At 40.1% G+C, this 22,238-nt stretch overlaps 1 protein-coding gene across 1 annotated transcript in view; it reads right to left on the bottom strand.

Moving 5' to 3' along the window:
* Nucleotides 1–22,238, bottom strand: part of xpr1a (xenotropic and polytropic retrovirus receptor 1a) — a 71,042-nt gene that overhangs the window by 43,096 nt on the left and 5,708 nt on the right. The window contains exon 2 of the mRNA XM_061032704.1: nucleotides 21,676–21,727. Within this exon, the coding sequence (XP_060888687.1) occupies nucleotides 21,676–21,727 (52 nt within the window). The remainder of the gene's footprint in view (nucleotides 1–21,675; nucleotides 21,728–22,238) is intronic.

Raw genomic sequence — 22,238 nt, 5'->3', positions numbered from 1 at the left:
CCAAAGCAACGAAAACAAGACACCTCAGACTAGCAGTCTACGCCTCTGTCACACGCAGAATTTGCAGCATAGAAGCCCTCAGTCTGTCCACTCAGAGAAGAGCCAGCAGGTGGTCTGCTGGGCACAGACTCTGAGGAGTGGCCATACAGCACTGAGGACGAAACCGCATAGTGCAGTAAGAGGCCACAGGCCCAACAGGAGTGATACGTCAGAAAAAGTAACTTCCATCACGAATTTAAGATTTGGTTTTTAATCTAGATAATAAACGTAGCCTGATAGAACATCTTTGTGTGTTTATTTAAAGTGTATGTTTTGGAAACGTTACCATCCATCTGTAATCTGACTCAGGACAAAAACAAGGAGTTCAAGAGCTTTTTAGAGCGACGCAGAGACAGATAGAGACATTTTCAGCAGAATCAACAGATTGGCAAATTCCTCTGCAGAGTACTTATGCTGTCCGTCACTTTGCCAAGGCCACTTACACAGTGAGGGATGGCTGTATCCAGGCAACCCACCAGCTAGCATCAGCAGCCTGTATCTAACCAGCATCAACCAATCACAGGCATCAGCTCACACCTTAGCCAATGATGACTGAAGACAAGCGGCTGCTGTTCTGCAGGGAGCTACAATCACAGCCAAAAGAGCCCAGTGAATGCCTGATTGTTTGCCATCTGTGGATGTTACAAGGTTAAAAGCCACCTGATAAGCTTTAGCACACTTTGATGAGGGATGAAACTACAGCAAGTGTTTGTTTACTTAGTTCTCAGCGCTGCCGTGAATACCAGATCTGGAAAGTCATTTCAATTAGTAATCTATCGACGTCACAAAAAATCAATTAGTGAACTTTTATATCTGTTTTTTTTAGCCATTCCTTAAAGTAGTCACGGCTTCTCATAAATCCAATTATTTCTGTAGTAGTACATAGAGAATTCATTTTTTAATCCTAAAACCTGATTTTCCTAATTTACACTAACCAGGGGACACTTTGTGAACTTGTGTTCTGCCTCAATCTAGATTTTACCCACAAACTATGGCAAATATTTAAATTAACCTAGACTTGCAGAAAAACATGCGCTCTGAGGTGTGAGAGTTGAAGGAGCATGACATGAAAGAAAATTAAGTTTGAAAACATAATTTGGTCTGGTGCGTCTCAGCGGCATGTAGCCTGTAAGCTGTCTGGATGTGACAGATGAAAACACATTTCTATTAAAGTGTTTACCTTGAATACTTGCCCAGAATGTGTGAGTGTGTGTGTGTGTGTGTGTGTGTGTGTGTGTGTGTGTGTGTGTGTGTGTGTGTGTGTGTGTGTGTATTCATCCCAAAACTTGACAACAGAGGAACCTCAGCCTGGACTGAGAAAGGTTGCATGATGCGTAGTGTAATAGGTTGCATTGCACCAAGTTCTCTTCTCTTTTGTCTTTGTCTTTCTCACTCTTTCTCTCTCTCTCTCTCTCTCTCTCTCTCTCTCTCAGACACACATATACACACACACCCACAATGACACATAAACCCACATTCTCTCCTTCAATTTGAGGGACATACGTTTGGGCAAGGCAATCTGTTCGCCTAACTGAGGCTGACGTTCTCTGTGATGTCTGGTTGGCTCCCTGTCTTTGATCCTTCAGGTACAGAGGAAGTGAAGCCTACAGGGACATCTCATCCGCTCATCCCCATTCTCTCTCCCTCTGATCAGCTGCAAAGCTGCATGATAATACAAACATTTCTGATATACGCAGCTTTGGGTCTTGCAAATGAATTGAACATGTCGGAGTCTTTCAATGAATTTCTTTCTTTCTGCTGTTTAACAGGACGTCTGATACAGGCCCCAACTTTAAACTATGAGACTATGTGAGGCCGTACAGTTCCGCACAGCACAACATATAGCCTAGCTAAATACTATAATAAGGGATACCACAGAGCAAAAATGTTACTGGTCACCATGTTTACCTGCTCATGATCACTGCTGAGTGTGACAATGCTGATTCAAATAGTTATCATCCCTGGTAGTGTCCAAGACAGCCTGTACTTAATAAAATGATTTTCTATGGAGACATAGATTGAACTGGGGGAGGAGTCATCTAAAGTTAACATCTGCAAGATTAAGGTTATTTGAATGTTTTATCTAACAGTAAAGAAGTTAGCCAGAAATCGATGAAATGCCGAAGACATTCACCATGACAGATAAGATATTTGATATTTTACTCTGATGAGAATATGAGAGATGAGGTGAGGGATCCTCAGACCTTATGGTGAATGAAAGTATGGATGCAATACAAAATATTTCAGTGATTTAAGTCGCCGTATTTGAAAACAGAGATGGAGAAAGCACGGAGGGAGTTTTTGCATAACATCAGGTTTAGGTGCAAACTCTTTACTAACCATCACTTTTTTTTTTTTAAGATTTCATTTTGGGCATTTTGTGCCTTTATTAGAGAGAGAGGACAGTGGATAGAGCCAGAAACCAGGGAGAAAGAGAGTAGGGAACGACATGCGGGAAAGGAGCCACAGGTCGGATTCCGACCTGGGCCGCCCGCTTGGAGGACTACAGCCTCCATACATGGGGCGCGCGCTCTAACCACTGCTCCACCAGCGCCCCTAGATCTACATGTTTGTGTAGTCCAGTGCTACAATGGAAACACAGTAGAGGGCTTGAAAAGTTCAAAAAGGAGTCGTATGAGCACATAAGCTGAGCTTGGTGTAAATGGACTGTGTGCATTATGTCATCACTGAGAGGTTTTTATTTTGCATCTATAGAGAGTTACGTTTTTCTTTGGGCTGGCGGTGCAATACCTCTTAATGGAAGTACAAAAGAGCTTGAGCCGGCCGCACATAAAACTCAAGCTAGGAGAAAATTGGTGGGTATGGCAGTAAAATGCAACCTGGGCTGTTGCCTCTTCAAAAAGTCCCCAGAACTGCGCGGTCTGAAAACACCTCGTAATATTGTTTATTTACAAAGTTAGAGAAAGCTCTTCTGTGAGGATCTCCCTGTATGAACTGAACGTGTTTTTGTTGTTGTTTTTTAAATGGTCTGTAAATGGAGTGTTTTTGATGATGCAATCTGCAAAGTGACATCAGACATCAAAGCAGTTTCATTCTGTTCATTATGACATCATCAGTTCTGAAGCTTATAGATAACCTGAGCCAGCTCATTTCACCTTGCACATTTCATCAGGTTACAGATACCATTGTGAGTGAAACTCTTCTCAAACATGCTTTCCAGACTCTCAGTTCTTTCAGTCCCTGGCCCCTATAATTGGACCAGGGCCAAGATCCTAAACATTTACAATGTTTTCAGCGGGACAGAAAAGAAGGCTCTTCTCAAAGAGATCGAGGAGCTCAGGGCTCAACTTCAAATGGCCCAAAACTATAGTTTGAGTCAGGAGCAAAAGGTTGCTGAGTGCTCTGTTTGCTTTGAGTACGAGAAGAAGGAAAACAAAACCCTCTGGGATCAGGTGGAATATTTGACCTATTATGTCCACAAAACCAATGCTAGTTTAAAGCAACAGACTGATCTGTTTCACGACGAGAGGACCAATTATTTGGAGGAGCAGACACGTAGAATAAGAGTTGAAAAACAACTGGAAGAACTTAAAGAGCAGTTAGCTTATCAGATGAGCCAGGAACAGTTGAGTTTGAACAAGGAAAAAGAAACCAGGAATGAGCTCTACAAACTCCAAGTTTCAAACCAGAAGATGCACCTGAGGAATGTAATGATGTTCAAGGCTGAAATACTAAATTGCCAAATTTTGCAGCAGCAACTTGAGAAAGAAAAGAAGTGTCATCCTGAAAAGGTGTTGGAGTTGCAGCAGCATATCCGGAGGCTTGAGAATGAACAGGAAGCCCTCCAACAAAGAAAGGAGCAGGAGATCAAACTCTTGCTTGAGGAGGCTTCTGAAAGCAAGAAGTCCTTGCTAAGGGTGATCGAGGAACTGAGAGAGACACTACACCAACAAGAAGAAGTGGACAATCTTCCCCCCAATGCAGCGACTCCACAATTTAGGGGTGAGCTGGAGGATGAAATCGGCCAGCAGGAGGAGGAGGACAACTCCCTTCCTAATACACAAGCACCTGAACATTTGGAAAAGGCTCCAGAGCAGAAGTTGGGCATCTATAGCTGGGTCTACAGCAAGATCTCTGACTCTATAATGTTTTTTGTCAACAAAGTCAGATAAATTCATGTGAGGCAGATAACACCTGCTAGTAAGTACAGGCAGACAACTCAAGCTGCACTGATTTCACACTTACTTAATTAATTATCCATCATCACCTCCTTCCAATTCATAGCTTTCATGTGACAGCACACACTAATGGAACCGCCCCCCTGAAGAAAAACAATTGCCCAAAACTCACAGGTTCTCTTCACAGCTCTGCTTTTCAGATGTAAACATGCATCATTTTGAAGAGATGGAAAATGATCTAGCCTGTGCCGCTGCTCCACAGAGAGTTAAAAAGTGGCTAAGGATTCTCAAAAATCAAAATCACAATCAAGAACTTCACAAGCAATCTTAACAATTTGAAAAACAAGCAAATAATGAAAACACGAGTGAAAGAAATCTTAACATATAAAAATAACACGCAAATCAAACTAAATTAACTTTGTTTTTGTGGTGCTGTAGCATGCTCTCGTGGCTAAAATAAAGCAACAAATGCTTTGAAACAATCACCACACATGACAAAAACTTTGAACAAAATTAGTACAACAAGGTTACAAGATTTCCTCTCTCCCTCTGCTCCTTCTCATCTGCCCCAGCACTGCACTCTTGCTCGGCCCCACCATCACCCCAGTATCCAGCTTTAAGTTGATATCATCCCAACAAATGCAAATGTGAGTTGTCTGTCTGACTGAAATAAACAAAAAAATAAAAAAATAAAAAATCAACGGACAAGGGACTTGTATGAAGTTTGAATGCTAGCCTGACCTATTATACTTGATGTACTTTGGATTTGTGGCATATCAAGTTGTTAAGTGATAATTAATTAACAAGTCAATTGTAAAATAAAAAAAGATTTGAAGAAAGACAGCAGCGAGTCAGACTAATCATTTACAACTTGAAAAAAATGAAGGATTCAGTGAATGAACTAAATAACATTTCAGAATGAGGAAAAGTTAAAACACATAAAATGAGTTGATAAGAGAAAGGGTGTCATGACTCTCCAAATCAACGTTTTGATTTGACCTGGGATTTAAAAGTAGCTAATCAGTTTGATCTGTGATTGAAACACTTAACATGTGTTAAGTGTTCTATAACATGTTATTAACATGAATACATTTACCACTTATATTCTTGATAAGACAATGTTCAAATTGAAAAGTGTTTTTTTTTAGCAGCATTTTTTGGACATATTTTAATTATTGCCAAGCCATTAAAACAACCAAGGTTTAATAAGTGCAAAAACATGTACGCATGTATTTTTACATAGTCATTAAATCACTTAAATCACGAGCTGCTTTGCATTGACCGTTTATGCTTGAATGTGGGCGTGTAGAGGGCGGAACATGGGGCTAATCTACGTGCGCACATTTCCAGGTGGATCGTGATTTATAAAGGGAACATTGCGTGCACGTGTGTGTACGAATGCTTTTATAAATCTGAAGTATTTTCGGGTTTTTAGCGCACGTACATATTTAGTATGGATTCTACGCACTGTTTTATAAACGAGACCCCAGATCTCCACATAGTCTTGAGCTCAGAGCTAGGGATGTAACGATACCTCGCAATACAATTAAAAACGCTCTACAAATGTGGACAAATTCAATCAATTTTACAAAAAGATATATTGCAATATTCTGTTTAAGGAGCAGTAGCGGCTCTCCTTTTGGCTTCTCTTGTTCGCCCTCAGTAGCTGAAGAAGAGAGGTGCACAGACATGGCAGAAGATTGGGCGGTAGTGGGAGTAACACTGTAACTGACCTGTCCATGTAGTGAGACACGCTGAGGTAAGTGAGTGTATGTGCATTCTTCTGTGCGTGGCTGTGCACACGTCAACCTCTTAATGTTTATAGATAGAAGCTGCTGGACTCATAAAAACAAGATAAGTGTTGTGTCAATAGTCCAAACTGGGGCCTTTAATCTGGGCTGAACAGGAGCCCATGCATGCTCCTCTTCTGTAACCATAGAGTAAAACACATTGAGGCAGCACTTTAGAGGTGGAGGAAATTCTGCCCCCATTAACCCTATGGTGGCCATGCCATTAACAGAGGAGGTCAGAGAGGTAACATTATAGCCAGCACACCATGGACTGTGCCATACCTTGAAATACATCATCACCCAAGAGATTAAGCATGCCGCTGGCGAAGGTCGTCATATATCATGGAAAGATTTCTGCGATATTTACTGTCTTGCTTTCCTTTTTATACAGCAAAGTACAGCTACAGAGGAAACACCCGCCATTGAAAATGTAGGTGGAAGATTACAATTCAAATCCTGAGGAAAATCATTTATCATCACAAAAAACATTGTTGATTTTCATGACTGATGGAGGAAATCATTTATAGCTCAATTAGTAGATCTGTATTAATAGTTTCTATATTCATGAACAATGTGAGACACTAACCCACCCCGTCAGCTATTTAATTTTTGCAGGTAAATATCACAACAACCTTTTACTATTCATGACAGTGTAAGGGAGTGTGCCTTAGTCAGTTGGGGTTATGTAAACCAAGGTGTTTGTGTGTGCATGTGTGAGCATTTGTGTGAAGGTGTCCCTCAGGCTGCCCTGGTATTCTCACAACAGCAGCTGCAGCCTCTCGATAAGAGTCGCACTAAACAGCTCCACTTTGAGGACAAAATGAGCTGAAATGCAAGAAGGAGGAAAACACCACTGACACATGCACAAACTCACACAAACGTATTTAACAAGAAGGGCAGATATCAGGAAGCTGGCAGATTAGCACACATGAAACAAGACATATTCTGCAGAAAGGGAGAACCAATTTTGCACAGTGCTCGGAAACTGCAGTCAGAAAGAGTTGATATGAAATGCAGGAACACATTGACTGTGTTGTTTTACACTATAAGGCAACATTATGCCAGAAATGAAAAGTTATAGCTCTTTGAGTAACATGTTTATTTTACGTGTAGAGATTCAAACGACAAGGAAAAAGTGTTGTCATATTTAGAGGAAGTGAAGAAGGACAAAAGGGATCATCTGGGTGGTAAAAGGTGGAAGAGAAGAGAGAGAGAGAGAGAGGGTGAAACGAGATGTAAAGAGAAAGCTGATGAATCAAAAAGTAAGCAAAGGCAGCTAAGAATTTTAAAAAGGAAAGTTAACAGAAGACATCAGAGGTAGTATTAAAGAGCAATGTTGAAAAAGAAGATGGGCTAAAACAGGAACGACTGCAGAATTCACAAAAAGTATTTGTGTCTTTTGAATGTGCATCTTCAAAGCAACACAGTCTAGATTCCTCACACATTCATATAAAACATCAGTTACTCGTATACTTGAGAAAATATTTACGTTGAATACATTTCGTACCTCAAATTCCTCACTGAACTTCTCACACATCCGCATTATTATACTGTAACTCTAACTTATGAATGAGCCATCATTCTACCTTTGTCATCCAGGCAGGGAGGGAGGAATCCAATACTTCAGATTATTACATTAGGAGCAATTTCCTCACTCTATCAGATTAGGAGCATATTGACCTCGTTGTGATTGGGAGTCATATCATTAACATGATTTACATGAGCAGGAAGTACCAATGTTTTATTGAAGTAATTCAAAAACAAGCACAAATATCAAAGCCTTCATGATATGCTTAGTGTCTTCATTAGGTGGCTACACAGATATAGATTTATTCAATCTTAATTATTACTAATGGGGGTACTCTTCTAATGTCATGGCTCTCTCACTCTGGCTCCCTCCTGATTGAGGTTTATTCCTTTCACCTGCTCTCACCTGCACACCAGCTCTCCATCTCCTCATCAACTCAGCAGTATATATACCCCGGCTCTCCATCCACTCATCGCCAGATCGTTGTATCAACTACTGCGGTAGACTACGGCTCAGGCGAAATTAAGATTTTGAAAAAACCTTTGAAATTAATCTTTTGTGCTTGTTTTGGCTTTTGAGTCTCACCCTGTTTTTTCCTTTGCTTCAGGATCACCATTCACCCACCTGCCTTCCTGCTCAGCCATCTGCCTCAACCTGCTCTCTGGACTCAAGACTGCTCAGCCACACTCACACACCCTACTCTGGTCTGGTCAGCCTTCACCCCCTTCACTCTGCTAACCTCCAGAATCTTCAACCCATCTTCATCTCCATTTGCCACAATAAACCTCATTACCAATCAACCCCTCTGTTTGTGTCCTGCATCTGGGTCCTAAATTCACTGGTCGTAACATCTAAATGGCTTGCTTAAATTGCTTGATATTTTATAATCATCAACTGACTAATATCTAATAATTGCAAAGAGTTTAAGATGGCAAGTGTGGACTTTATGTAAAGTTAAGACTTATAAATCTCAACACTTTCAAGTTTAAGTTACAGGATCTGAGGAATGCATCTAACCAGCCAAGGTCCTCACAAGTTTATATGTATAATGTTTGCTTGTTTTGGGGAAGTGTTGGAGAAACATATTGGGAGCATGGCTTGTTTGTGATCCATGCTGAGTAGAGTATGTGTGTGACATACAAACTGAAGAGCGTCCATTGTGAGTGGCACTTGTGTTGTGGTTGTGTGTGTGAGTCAGTCAGCAGCATGGGGTGGATTCTAGCTGAGTTTAAAGAGCAGCATGTAGGAGAGAGGCAGACACTGTCTGTCAACCAGCAGCGAGCACAGGGGCTCTGAATTCCCATTCATCCCCTTCATCTGCCCTCTGTATAAATAGACCACCAAATCAGAGCGGGAGATTTCTGTGGTTTCAGAGTGGTATGAAAAGGTGTGTGTGTGTGCGTGTGTGTGTGTCAGTTGAGGAACATAGTGAATGAGCCTCCTAAAGCCCCGCTGCGAACATTATCTTTCAGGTTTTTTTTGTCATAGCAGACAAATCGACCCTTCAAGATGCGATACATGCACACATACAGACAACTAAAACCTCTGGAATCACTACAGAAGTGATGCCCAGCAGTAAGGTATGAAGAGAAGCAGCATTAGTGCTGTTAACAAGAAGTGTAATATAACTGGTTGATTGCTCGTCAAGTAATACTCTTCCACTGGAAAAAAAAAGAGTTGGTACGAATTCTGAGAAAAATGTCAGAATTAAAAAGAAAATGTTCCTTACGATATATATACAAAAATAAATACATGTAAAAAAAAAAAAAATCTTGGTTCATCCGTTAACTTTGCCACATTGAAAGTGATCTTAGCTATAATATTAATATAGTATACACGGTATGAGGATTATGGCATTATCCCACTATAAATAGTTAGTTTAGTCTGTTTAGGTCCATTAGCCTGTTTGTGTTCTCAGAAAGTGTCAGCATGCTTTCAGCAGACAGTATTAAAATTCAACCTAACACCCCAGCCTTTAGTTCTACTTGTTCTACAGTTGTTGTGTTTGGACCCTGGATGTCAGAGGAACAACACAAGGCTCAAGTGATTCTGGTCTCTTTCTTTGGTGCCATGGTAACGGTGATGGAGACAGCTCGACTCGGCTTTGTGAGTCCACAGAAAAGCACAGTGAAATAAGGTTACAATCCTAAATCTAACAATCGTACAGACTTCAAAACATGGAGCCACTTCCCTCCAGCCACATGATTTTGTGCTTTCAAAATCATTACCAAGCATCCTGACAGAAGATTTAACAAAACTACTATCATTTTACACTCCGGCGTCCTTGCTGCATTAAGAATAAATGCTTCTAAGATTAACAATACAGCAATTTAAGTCATTACACAAATGATTCATTGTAATAAAAACACTAACAAGAAATTTGCAATAATCCCCTTACCAATGGCTGCTGCCCAAGCCAGGGGAACAATAAGCTGTTCTCGGCTCAATCGAGCTGCATACTAATAGGATGATTATGAGGCCTAATTATCAGATGGCACTTGTCGAAAAGAAGCCGCGCAGTTTGCCCCGAGGACAAAATGCAAAACAGAGACAAACTGTTGTTTCTGCTGAAAAGCCATCAAGGAGCGTCTCGATTTTTATTGCATCGCTGGTTAGAAGTCAAGATGACACTTCTGTAGACGGCAGAAGGAGAACACAACATCACGCACCCGCTGTGCGGTAAAAGATTAATGTACACACTGCTATATGGGCTCTGCTATATTTAGACCAGTTGTTTGTGTTTAAAGGTTTTTACTATGGGTTTTTAGTAGCTGTCATTACACCTGCTCTGGGAATGAAGGGAGAAATTAGCATTGATTGCTCAACTTGCACATTTACAATAATGTTTATTAATGTACGCTGTCACTGTCATTTTAAGTCACATAACTGAGTTCATGAATAAAGAACCCTACAGTGAATTACATCAGCCAAAAATGTGATTTGACTATTCATTTAATTCATGAATGGATTAATCGCATGTCAAGGATTATATGAAAAAAGTCTACAAAGTCAGCAGGATTTTGTTTGGGACACTGAATGAGTTTGTGTAATAATTGTGTGTGTGTGTGTGTGTGCATGTGTGTGTGCCTGTGTGTGTTTGTGTGTGTGTCTTTATTTGTGACACAAATGGGGTCTACAGTAATGGGGAATGTGGAGGAGAAAAAGGTTGAGTAGAGTCTCATTGTTACAAATAAACAATACAATCAAAATTGCACTAATGCTGCTTTCATTACCCTCTTCTTTAACCATCTACCTGTTTTTATTTTGGCTGCTGTTGCTGCCAGAGAGTGATTCACGAGCATCAGGAGGGAGATTCGCCACATCTCCAATCTCACACACTGTTAATAATTCAGCATTTAATATAAAAACAGACAGGCTGTCCGGGAGGAAACAATAGCAGTAAATTATTGATATCTGTCTCTCCTCTCTGGATTAGAAGATGGTGATATAGAGTAAAAAAGAATAGAAATTCAATCTGGAACAATTTTCTTCTGCCCCTAAAGAACTATCCTCTGACCTCAGATGTATTGAACTCAAATAACAGTTATTATTGCAGCCATCAAAGAAGTAAGAATGTGCCTAGAATACAAATTTAACGAATAGGCAAATGAAAGTGTTTCAGCCAGCTTCTGTTCTCTATTCTGCCTCCAGATCTTTTTCATTTCTCACACATTTTATGTTAGTGATAGTAATGCCTGGAAGAAGAGGCTCCCTGAGGCTTTAGCTGCCTTTTCTCCAATTACCACCAATGTCACCTCTTTTTTTTTTCCTCTCATGATTCCTTTTTTCATTTTTTTTCTGCCAATCTGAACCCTGAGTGTCCCTCTGCCCACTTCTTTGTCTTTTCTGACTGTCTCTTTCTCTTGTCGCCCATAGGCTAAACGGTGGAGGGTGAAATTTAAAGAGAGAGAGGCAAACACAAATATATGCCACTTCTGTAACCCACACTTCATTCACTCACGCGCGCATGCACCCACACACCCACACACAATTTGAGGTCCTAAATTTAAAGTCAAACTCTCTGCTGCATGACCATTTTTTCCCCGAGATATAAGCCATGATATAGATCGCTCTGCTGCCAGGTGTAGCGCTGATGCCTGTGATTGTGTTGACAATCAGCTGAAAGTCGATACAGCAGTATAGAGAGGAGACGTCGACATATGAGTTTCATGTGATTGGTACCTTGGAACAGCGTTTCAAGGCCTTCGAGCCAATCTGAGCCAGGATCTGAACATTTCTCCAGAGAGACGATGCAGCACACGGTGAAGGACACTGTGTCATCTACAATAAGCTACACACACACACACACATAAAAAAAACACAATGCAAACCCACCCACACATCACAACGCCTTTACAAGGCCCATCAGAAACTAAACATATAAAACATAAAACAATTCAACTTGTCTAAAATAAAATACAGTAGCCTGATCACAGTGTGAATAACTGATGTATATAGGAGAATTAAAAGGCAAGATCGGAAAGAGTGTATCATTGTGTAATCCTCTTTACTGTACAGCAATGAATGTCTTATAAATATGTCTTCTTGTGAATATTGTGGAACTGTTTTATTGGTTGTACTCTAAATGCAGTGCCAAAAGAAAAAACACCAGAAATAAATCGGCATATGGCCCTGCTGTCATCACCTATAGCTCACAATCACACCCACACCCCCCCTGTTGAATACAACGCCGTATGTGCCTGTTTGTTGGAGCCTGTGCATGAATGTGTGTATATGCCTTTGATTGTGGGTCTAGTCAGTTTTACGCATGAGAAGCAGAAAGTTGCAGTGTAAAAGATAAAAACGTCAAAACACACAGAGCAGAGACAAGGTTCCATGTCTCTATTCTTCTCTCTATAGCCATCCATCATCACTTCCCTGCATTGTGTTCTGTTACTCAAAGAGCTGAAGCTCAATCTGTGAATACAGTACAGATGCCATTTGGGTGCATGGGAAATTTGAAGCTGCAGATACACTTCAATTCCCTGACATATTTTTATTTGAGCCAAGCAATTCAGTCAATAAAGAAATCTATTTGAATGAATCCATCACTTCAGCCTGATGTGGTTCCTTTCTAGATAAATGCCAAGCGGTCAGCTCTGACTGATCGCTTTCACAGCAGCGACTGGCTGATCTGCTGGCAGACAGCCAAAACTGGGTATTAGGCTTCTCATTGCTGATTAATAACAATAATTTACCTAATAACAGAGGGTAGATTATGGATTTAAAAGCCATGCTAAAGCTAAATAAATACACCAAACCCTTGAGGCCTCGACAGCTGATTTATAATCAACGCAAACAAGATCTCATTACATTCCCATGCCTCACATGCTTCAGATTGTTGAGCTCAGCTATGTATGTGATCTCCAGTTATGTACCAGGCAAAGGGCCAGATTATATGAGCTATGCTTTCTGTTATTTTAAACTTAAAATTGTATTCTCTTTGGTGTAAAGGAAAAAACTATTCTGTGGTCCTCTTCAGAATTGGCATTAGGCTTCTGTCTGTCTTTGAAGACGTAGAGATCACAGCATGCTCTGGTCATTCTCATTACACTGGCAGCACACTCATAAGTTATGGAGATCAGTAGATCATTGCCAAGGCCAGAACAGATGTGCACACATATTTAAAGTCACTCGTAAAGGAACAGACTGAGACAGTGATGCTAGGTTGTTGACTTCAGGATTCATGGAAGCCCTAATGAGGCTGATCCCCAGCTCACTCACAGACCTGTACTTTTGTTGTATATATACTGACTGACGTTGCTAACGTGACACAGATCATGACTTTTTGCTACTTGTTGTGTCGTATCATTTGTTGTCTTGTTTTATCCGATTGCATGTGTGGGAAAAAATAAATAGAAACACATTACTCTTGTAGTTTATTGTCTAGTAGATTCAAAAAGTTTTGGTGAAGAAAAACAAACAAGTTTGTGTGTTGGAGGCTAATAGCTTCAGCTGAAAAAGGGATAGTGGGTTAATTCCAGTAATGAATGCAAGCACGAGGGTCAAGTGGATTCTGAGGAGAAAGACAGTCTAAATAAGTTCCATTAGAAGTTTAATCCAGCGACATAAGCTGAAAATGGATTACTTCTACCTCGAGTTCATGTTAGTTACAGCTGACATGCTTCTGCTAGCTAACTGGAGTTCTGAATCGCGGCCTATAGAATGACTTAAGATGAATTTTCTTCACCTCTAGCCAGTGCTGCAGTTGTTTTTTGCTAGCTGTGAATGTGTTTTGTGAAATCTGCAAATGCTTTTTGTGATAACTATGCTTTTGATTGCTCTTGTTGCTGTTGTTGTTGTTGTTGTGTACTTATTGGTGTGCATTTGATTTCTCGACTGCAATGCACATAATGAATTGTTCCTGCTTTTGACCTGTACCTTCCTGTGCCTGCATTTCCTTGTTCACCTATGGTTTATTGCATCTGGTCTGTGTGATACTTTTAATATAGTGATTGTGCCATACATCATAAGCACCTGCTATTAACACTCCAATCCCCCTATAGTTCCTCCAATAACAATTCATTGGTGCATCTGTTTGCTCATCTGAGCACTACTAACCTCTCCTTTAACCTTCTCCCTGATCCAGCCCCATCAAAAACATCAACATTTCATCATTTTATACCCTATACTTACACCAAAGCCCCTATATCCTCTGCCCCTTCTCTCCTCCTTCTCATCTTAAATCCTGTTTTGCCAGAACTAAATTTACACCAGTGGAAATCACATCATTCGAGACTCTTTAAAACGGCCAAAATCTAAAAATACCATCCCTGCATGAGCCACATCTTAACCTGAACTCCTCACCCTCTCCTAGCACCAAAACAGATACCTCTCTCCCCCTCTCTTCCTAACCTCCTCCCCATCTTTCCTCTCCTTCATTCAGGCAAGATCTAATTCACCAATGAATAATGGATGGATGGATGGATGGATAGATAGGAGACTTTCATCTATTAAGGTCTCTCTCTCTCTCTCTCTCTCTCTTTCTCTCTCTCTCTGTCTTTCTCTTGCAGGATGGCTGTAGTGCTAATGCAGGGCAACATGCATTGGAGATGAGCCCAGGGACCTCCTACTCAGTCTGTTTGTCTGTCTGCTGCCTAAAGGATCTCTCTCTTTCTCTCTGCTTCTGTCTCTTTCCAAACTGGACATCCACAATACTATTCAGTTCATTTATTGTTGTTTTTCATTGTTTCCTTTTCTTTACTCTTTCTTAAAAATCAAAGCAGACATAAAAGACAATACTGCCCATGTCTCCTCATCCAGGTCCTCATCCAATTACCTATCACATATTTCATTGTTCATTACCTCCGTTCGATTAGTGCCTGACCTTGGGATAGTGATCCTGGGTTTGTATTGACCCTGACCCCCATGCTTCCCTCCCCTCTAATACTGTCAAAAGCCTCATGAAAGGACCAATCTCACAATCCACCTCCTTCATTTAATGCTTTGGCGGATCTGTGCTGCTTTAAATGCACCCTGGAAGCTCAACCTGCTAAGGTGAAAAGAAAATCATATTCCTTCGGTTCTATTATGGATGCTCATACTCAAGACATTTCCTGCTTTGATTGCAATTAGTTACTTAAATTTGGTAAGATCTTGATCTCAAGGTGGTCTATTTTTGGACTAATAATCTCTGTTCTTTAAAGGACTTCATACATTTTTTCTGAAGAATCAAAAATTGCCTGGTTTGGAGCAAAGAACAATACCTAAAAGGCAGCCTAATAATTGACAACGTTATTTTACAACAATAGGGTAAGGTATTAAAGCAGCAAAGTCATTTATCAACCTATAAGCTTCAAAATATTTTATAGGGCCAATCAATTCTTCTTACTCAATTAGAGCGGCTATGTTTTAATGGCACTCCATATGATTTGGTGTGATTGGAGTGTTCCACCCATCTATCTACATGGAGCCAAAATTAATGACAAAAAGACAAACCGACCCCCCACCAAAAAACAACAATTAGCTCTTTGAGTGGAGAACAGGCAGCAGCTTGTCAAAGAGCCTATCAATAATGCAGGCTGGTGGGAGACCCTGGCTGACACATGACAGTCCTTCTTAACCCCACCTTCCTTTCTACCTGTCTGTCTGTCGTCCATCTGTCTCCCCAACATCCACTGCTTTTCTCACCTTCGTGCCTACCTGACCTTCTGCCAGAATATGTCTGTCCTTCTACAAACACACAGAGGTGTATGTGTTTCTACAGCCTTGCTTCTGGGCCTGGGGAGACTGACTGTATATGTGTACATGCATTTAATTATTTACTTTTCCAAGATGAATAAAAGTTATTCATAATTCATAAAATATACCAGTGTGTTGACTCACTGAATGTCCTCTAGGCCATGTTTATTGTGTGGCTGCATTTTGGAGAATTTCTCATTCTTTAATTGGACAAACATGGCTTTCTGTGTTATTGAAAAAAGCAATCCGACAAATGTGTGCTCCAGTGTACTTGTTAAGTGATATTCTAGTGTTTGTTTTGTGTTATATTTATGGAAAAAATGTGCAGGAATTAGTAAGAATCTCACAATACGCTCACCCTACCTTGTTTGTTAGCTCAGCTCATTAGCAAATAGGCCAGTCAACGTATTAGCCTTTGGGCACAGACGGTATAACTGTATCATTCTGCTAAATAAGCTTTAGCTAACAAATTTCTCTTTTCAACAGCTCCACCCTCTTCTCCAAATATGCTCACCCCTTGGTTCAGAAAACCAAGATGGCTTTTGTTTACTGACAGCCAAACCAAACTGATGAAAAAGGCGGTCAACGTGTGATGTAGAGTAACCATGGCTATAAGTCCAAAATAGACAAAGCATTCATGTGTATATTGATAGGCTATGAATCACAAATAATTCGATAATTTAGAATTCAATAAGAGAGAGAGAAAAAAAAGATGCTGCTCGTTTTTTGCTGTCTGAAAATGAAAGAAATCAAAATGCTGTTCTATGCAGGGGGCGAGGACAGACGCAGAGGGGAACCCACAACAGTAATAACAGCTGCTGTTCCACCATACACGCCAGCAGAATAATAATCAGCACTGGATCACCCAAGCTTCAACCAACCTGTTATCATGTTCGTCAACAGCCGCAGACAAAATGGCCGACGAGCGACGACATGAACGAAAGAAAATAGCAGAATAAGTGCTGTGCAAGAGGTGTAGTTTAGGTAATTTGTGGCTTTGATTCATGTTTCAGCTCTATTAAGTAGATCAGGTGTGATGACTCAGACGGACACAAAGACACCTGTAAGATCGGTGCTCGTAGAGCTGGAAAAGAAGCGACAGCCTGCATGTTTACTGTTGTGTTTTAATACACAAACAACCAAATTAAAGTGACAAAAAATGTGTCCAGGGGCTTGTGAGAACAAAAGCCAAAAGGGCAGAGAAAAGGGCAGCCGTGGTTGTGGTTTCTGAGATTGGAAAATAAGCATCACCATGATTCCATCCATACATCCAATCAGAAAGGTATTTTTCCTGTTGTTCTTTTTGTCTGTCGTAAAACTGTTAAGTTTGTCATGACAGGAACTGTTTACTAGATCACATATACACAAACAGTCTGTCCTGGGATTGGTAAGACACAGAACTAGACACACCAGGATGCGTTCAAGGACTGTTATTCAGTTCTCTCTATACCCTATTATTTAATATGAAAATTATGACATCAATATGGGTGTTACCTCTAAAAGTAAGCCATACTTTTGAAAGAGATACATCAACAAAGTTTGTTTTTTGTTTTTGTTTTTTTAAGAAAACCATTATTTTAAGTTCCTCTTTTGGTCCTTAAGTTTCTAGTTCTGTGTATTTTCAATTGCCTTTAATATTGAGTATAAAGTACTTTGTTAGAATGGTTTTGATTACGTATACAAATTAAAGGAGCAATATGTAACTCAAAAACGTAGCATTTAAAATTGGTACTGCAGTCAAAACACGTCTCCCCCCACCCCCTCCTCCCCAGAGTCAATGCACATGGTGGTTGCCATGTCACGGACGTGGAAGCTTCTGCGTTTAGCCAGCTCTGCATCATTAGAAAAATGCTGAGGCTTTTTAGGTCGGGTAATATCAGTTAAATCTTAACCAGTTCACTTCAACTTACCATATTTCCTTAATGTCTGAAGATATGGTAAAGGTCATTTTATGATTTCATTCAGTAGATCTCTTATTGCTCCTTGAAATGTACTACTGTCATTATCATTAATATTATCAACCAACTATGTGAAATCTGTTTTGCCATGTAGACCCAGAAATTAGAGATCAACATTCACAGATTGCACAGTGCACTGTTTTCATAAACATCACTTTCAAGACAGTTTTAGTTTGCTCAGCAGAATACATGTACGGGGGAACATATTTGCATTTCAGCGAGCTGTATAATGAGATTGTCAGAGCACGTGTGTGGGTTGAATGAGACCTTGCCTCAATTAAGACATGTTCAACGCCAAAAAAGGTTTACAGCTTGCATATTCACTAACATCTTTATCTTGTCTTTTAAAGGGATAGGACAGAAATCCCAAAAGTTCATGACTTTTTTAAAACAATAAACTAAATAACGTTGTTATTTCATAAATATAGGAGGCTTCGTGAACCCTTTTTTTGTAAATCTATTTTGATAGAGTTGGTCGAGCAATTCTTCACCACACACAGAGGCATTGAAAGCTATTTTCACATCACTGCTTTTGTACAGTTATTGATCTGGCTGCATAAAACATGAAAAGCCCTGAAGAGATGAGGAAAACTGACAACCAAGCCACAAGGCAGTGGTGAAAATAAGGCAAACTTTTATTCTGAAAAAGACGCTTTACTATAAAACCAAATATATGACGATAGATAAGAAATCATCCAGTCATTTTTTTTCTCTTCCTTTGTCTGATGTATCTTGTACATGCAGACCCTTATGACTCAGAGGAAAATCCATTCTCTGGAGCTATAAGTCAATAACGTAGCACCCCACTCCCCTACTCAGACAGTGTGTATGTGCAGTGCGTGTGTGTGTGTGTGTGTGTGTGTGTGTGTGTGTGTGTGTGTGTGTGTGTGTGTGTGTGTGTGTGTGTGTGGGAGTATAGGTTTAAGCCCCACCCTTATTCCCAGTGTGACTCAAACAGTCCCATCACTGCCATCTTCCCACAGCTCCTCCTTTACTCCAGCTCAGCACAGATACCATCTCAATAATAGAATTTACAGAGCAGCAGAATGAAGGGCACAATGAATGAATGGATGAATGAATGGATGAATGGGTGAGAGAGGGAATAAATGAATGACACAGAGTGAAACCTCCCATTTTTGGAGGATTAATAACATATATTATGATATAGATAAAGGCATGTATGGCATGTAGAGAATATATTACAATCACACTCATACATCAAGCCATTGTTCTCGTATCCCTGCAATAATGAGAGGTCTAATTGAATTAGATTGTGTTATAACTCATTGTAATGGTTGGAACAGGGCGATCCAGAGATCCAACCAGCTGTTCTCTCTGTTGCCGTCCGCTGGCTCCACACAGCACAGAGACAGGTGTGTTTTAATTACAGCTTCACAGGGACCAATAGAGGGACAGAAACGATGAAAACAAAGGATTGAAATGAGGGGTCAAGGGTCGTGTGCAGGAACATAGCTATGCTTATTCAAATGTGTCATTGCAAGTTTGTTTAGAACAAGCTCTATTAATCCATACTTCTCAAATAAAATGATAAATGGGATTAAAATAGAGCACAAACAGGAGCTTGTTCAGTGCTATAGAGGATGTAATGGAAAAAGAGAGATAATAAAACACTAATGGAGAGATCAAATATACATATCTTGTTGGCCATGTAGTGACAATCTAAAAACCTTTTAAAGATCCACATGTAAAGGCCCTGACAGTGGCTTTGAAGTGCTGCCTGTTCAGCGTTGTGTCTATCTACCACACTGCTCTATCAGGTGCAGCAGGGTGTCCAGTGAGAGAGCAAAGTGGATATAACCCAGTAAACTGTCTCCCTCAGGCAAAGGGGAGCATCCTCTGAATACCAAAAATGCTGCTTTTTGTAATGAATGAGGCAGGAGACACAGGGAGAGGGAGAGAGAGGCTCACCCTTGAATCAAATCCACATAACTGATCTATCGCTGAAGGAAACTGATTCAATTTAATGACCAAGGTTTAAAGTATAGTGCTTCAATTTCATAGTGTTTGAAGGTGCAATGGTAAAATGAAACGTTTATTAGTCATTTTTAAAGACCATGGCATATCGTTTGATTGCCAAATAAAAATGTCAGCACTTTTAATTGCATTTATTGGTCTATGAGCTGAAAGGGAAATTCATAATTAATTAGAGGGGCAACAGATGACAAATCAGGAACTAACTGAGTAATTGAATTGAATAATTGATCATGTGATAGTTAATGGGATTCTGTGTGTTTTGGACTGTAAGTCAGGCAAAACAGAAATAGGAAGCCATTACCATGGGACATTCAAATTCAATTCAATTCATTTGGAAAGTTTAATTCAGATTTATCGATAATCATGATCATTGTTGCAGATCAGCTGGTTTTCAATCGGCATATTGCTGACAGAGAATCAAACTGTTCACACTCCGTCCACCAAAGTAAAAACAAACAGCAATATAAGTGCAAACTATTTTTTCCAATATCGTTCTGTCCCGGATTAAATGTAATCAGATATGAGAGATGATGTCTTGTGGCAGAGATAGAGAGTGTGAGAGAGTGCTGCAGTAAACTTGGACTTTATAACACCCGCTAATCTGGTTTCTCTTATGAAAAGTCAACAAAACCTCAGCCACAGGGGAGAGCACTACACAGGGCTAACTAACACTGTTTGTCTGCTGCTATTTTCATTGCAGCCTCTTTCTTATCTTTCACATAAAAACAGAAAGACAGACAAATGTCGGCTATCTTCACTGATATATTTTAAAACACAATGCCATTGTTCATTCTCTTTGTTGGCTGCTTCAGTGTTTTGGTAACATCCTGTGTGTTGGAGAAAACATAAGGTGTGAGAACCACACAAATCAATCTGATTCAGTAGGGAATGTTAAAACGTCACAACGGTACAAGATGATTGACACAGTATGACTTCCTACTGATTGATCGATCCTGTCTCTATGAGTAAGACACCCTCACCTATCTTGCAATAGGCTGACAGAAACAGAGCAGTGACCCATGAGTACAGCTAAGACCTGAGACAGGACGTGATTTATCATCCATGTTGAGCTGTGAGCGCTGCTAACAGCCTCTGGAGACAGTTTTCAAACAGGAGTCAGCTCATATGTTATCATAGAACAAGACCTGTGTGCTTTAGAGACACAAATGCAAGATACACTATTTACACAATGAGTGTCCATATATACTTTTATACACATTTAATGACTCATTTACATAATAAATTCTGAGGACCAACTACAGCCAAAAAAGTATTCAACGAATATCTGAAAGTGATCTTTGCACCTGAAGCTGACACACACATGCACGCACACGCACACACACACACACACGCACAATATTCACTTCCACAGTCACATACAGTAAACACTCAGTAAACGAAGCCTCCACTCTGCAGCTAAATGAAGTTGTTTACCTCCACAAATGGGTGTCTAAAATAAAAACGAATGGTTAACATTCCTTCCCTCAGCACGCATCACTTGCAGTCCAATGCCAGGGATTAATTATAGCAAGCGGCCTTCCTTATCTTTGCTGTTGAGCAAAGACACTCAGCACTGCATGGCCGTTGAACTCCAGCTCTGCTCTGCCACATGGGCTAATGATACTCATGTTGTTTTCAGTTCAGTACAAGAGTGAAAAGCATCTTTTAAACAACAGCAAACATACAAAATAAAAGCTTTTTCACACCACCAAACTTTGAACTTCACTTCAAGGCGTGTTTTCACTCCTATCTTCCATCCATTATTTAATGCTGGACCAAAACCTAATTTAATAAGATAGGATAGACTTTATGAATAATTAGATAGGAAGTAAAGTTTTAGTTGTTAGACATGATCTGGTTGAGTCTCAGTCTATAGAGAGACTGGCAGCATGAGAGCAATGATTTCCACCTATCTTTAGCAGATGAAGAGCTGTTATTCTGGGGAAGCCCAAACAGGCCCCAGGCAGAGAGCACTGAGAAGTGTGTGTCTGTGAGGATGTGTCTGCTTGTCTGGGTTTGCTAATCCAAACAAGGGGTCTACTTACTTTCTATGGATGGGGCTTGGTCCTGGGCCGCATACAGCATTTCCTTAAATGCCTGATGAGAAAATGAGACATCAAAAATTATTAACACTGCACAAATTGCATCTTAAGTAAACACACAAGTAAAAAAAAGAAAAAAGTTTACAGTACACCATGAGGCACGACACAACTGTCTGCTCCATCTGGGTTCATAGTAGCATTTAAACCATCTGAAGCCATTTGAGAGCCATTAACTAAACTCTAGTTCGCCATATGGGAGGATTACAGCAACTGTCACACAGCTGTGAACATAATGAACCACACCACACAAACCCTGTAGTTTTGATGATCTCATTACCTCTGTGTGACAGCTAAAAGAACTAAGAACATATTGGAAGGAACAAAAACATTATATCTTGGTTGCTGTATTTGTTGCTGCACAACTCTGGCAAGCACTCAGTTTTCTCCATCACTGATCTTCATTTTTTACCTGCTTGAATAAAAGTGTGCTGCTTCTAAAATCAGTCACAATAAGCAAGAGGACATGTTAAGATTTTACAGACTTTAAAAAAACTGACAAACAAGTA

This window comes from Labrus mixtus, chromosome 3, assembly GCF_963584025.1.
Source record: "Labrus mixtus chromosome 3, fLabMix1.1, whole genome shotgun sequence".
Classification (NCBI taxonomy): Eukaryota; Metazoa; Chordata; class Actinopteri; order Labriformes; family Labridae; genus Labrus; species Labrus mixtus.
The sequence above is the reverse complement of the archived record's forward strand: the minus strand, read 5'-3'. Positions and strand labels throughout refer to the sequence as shown.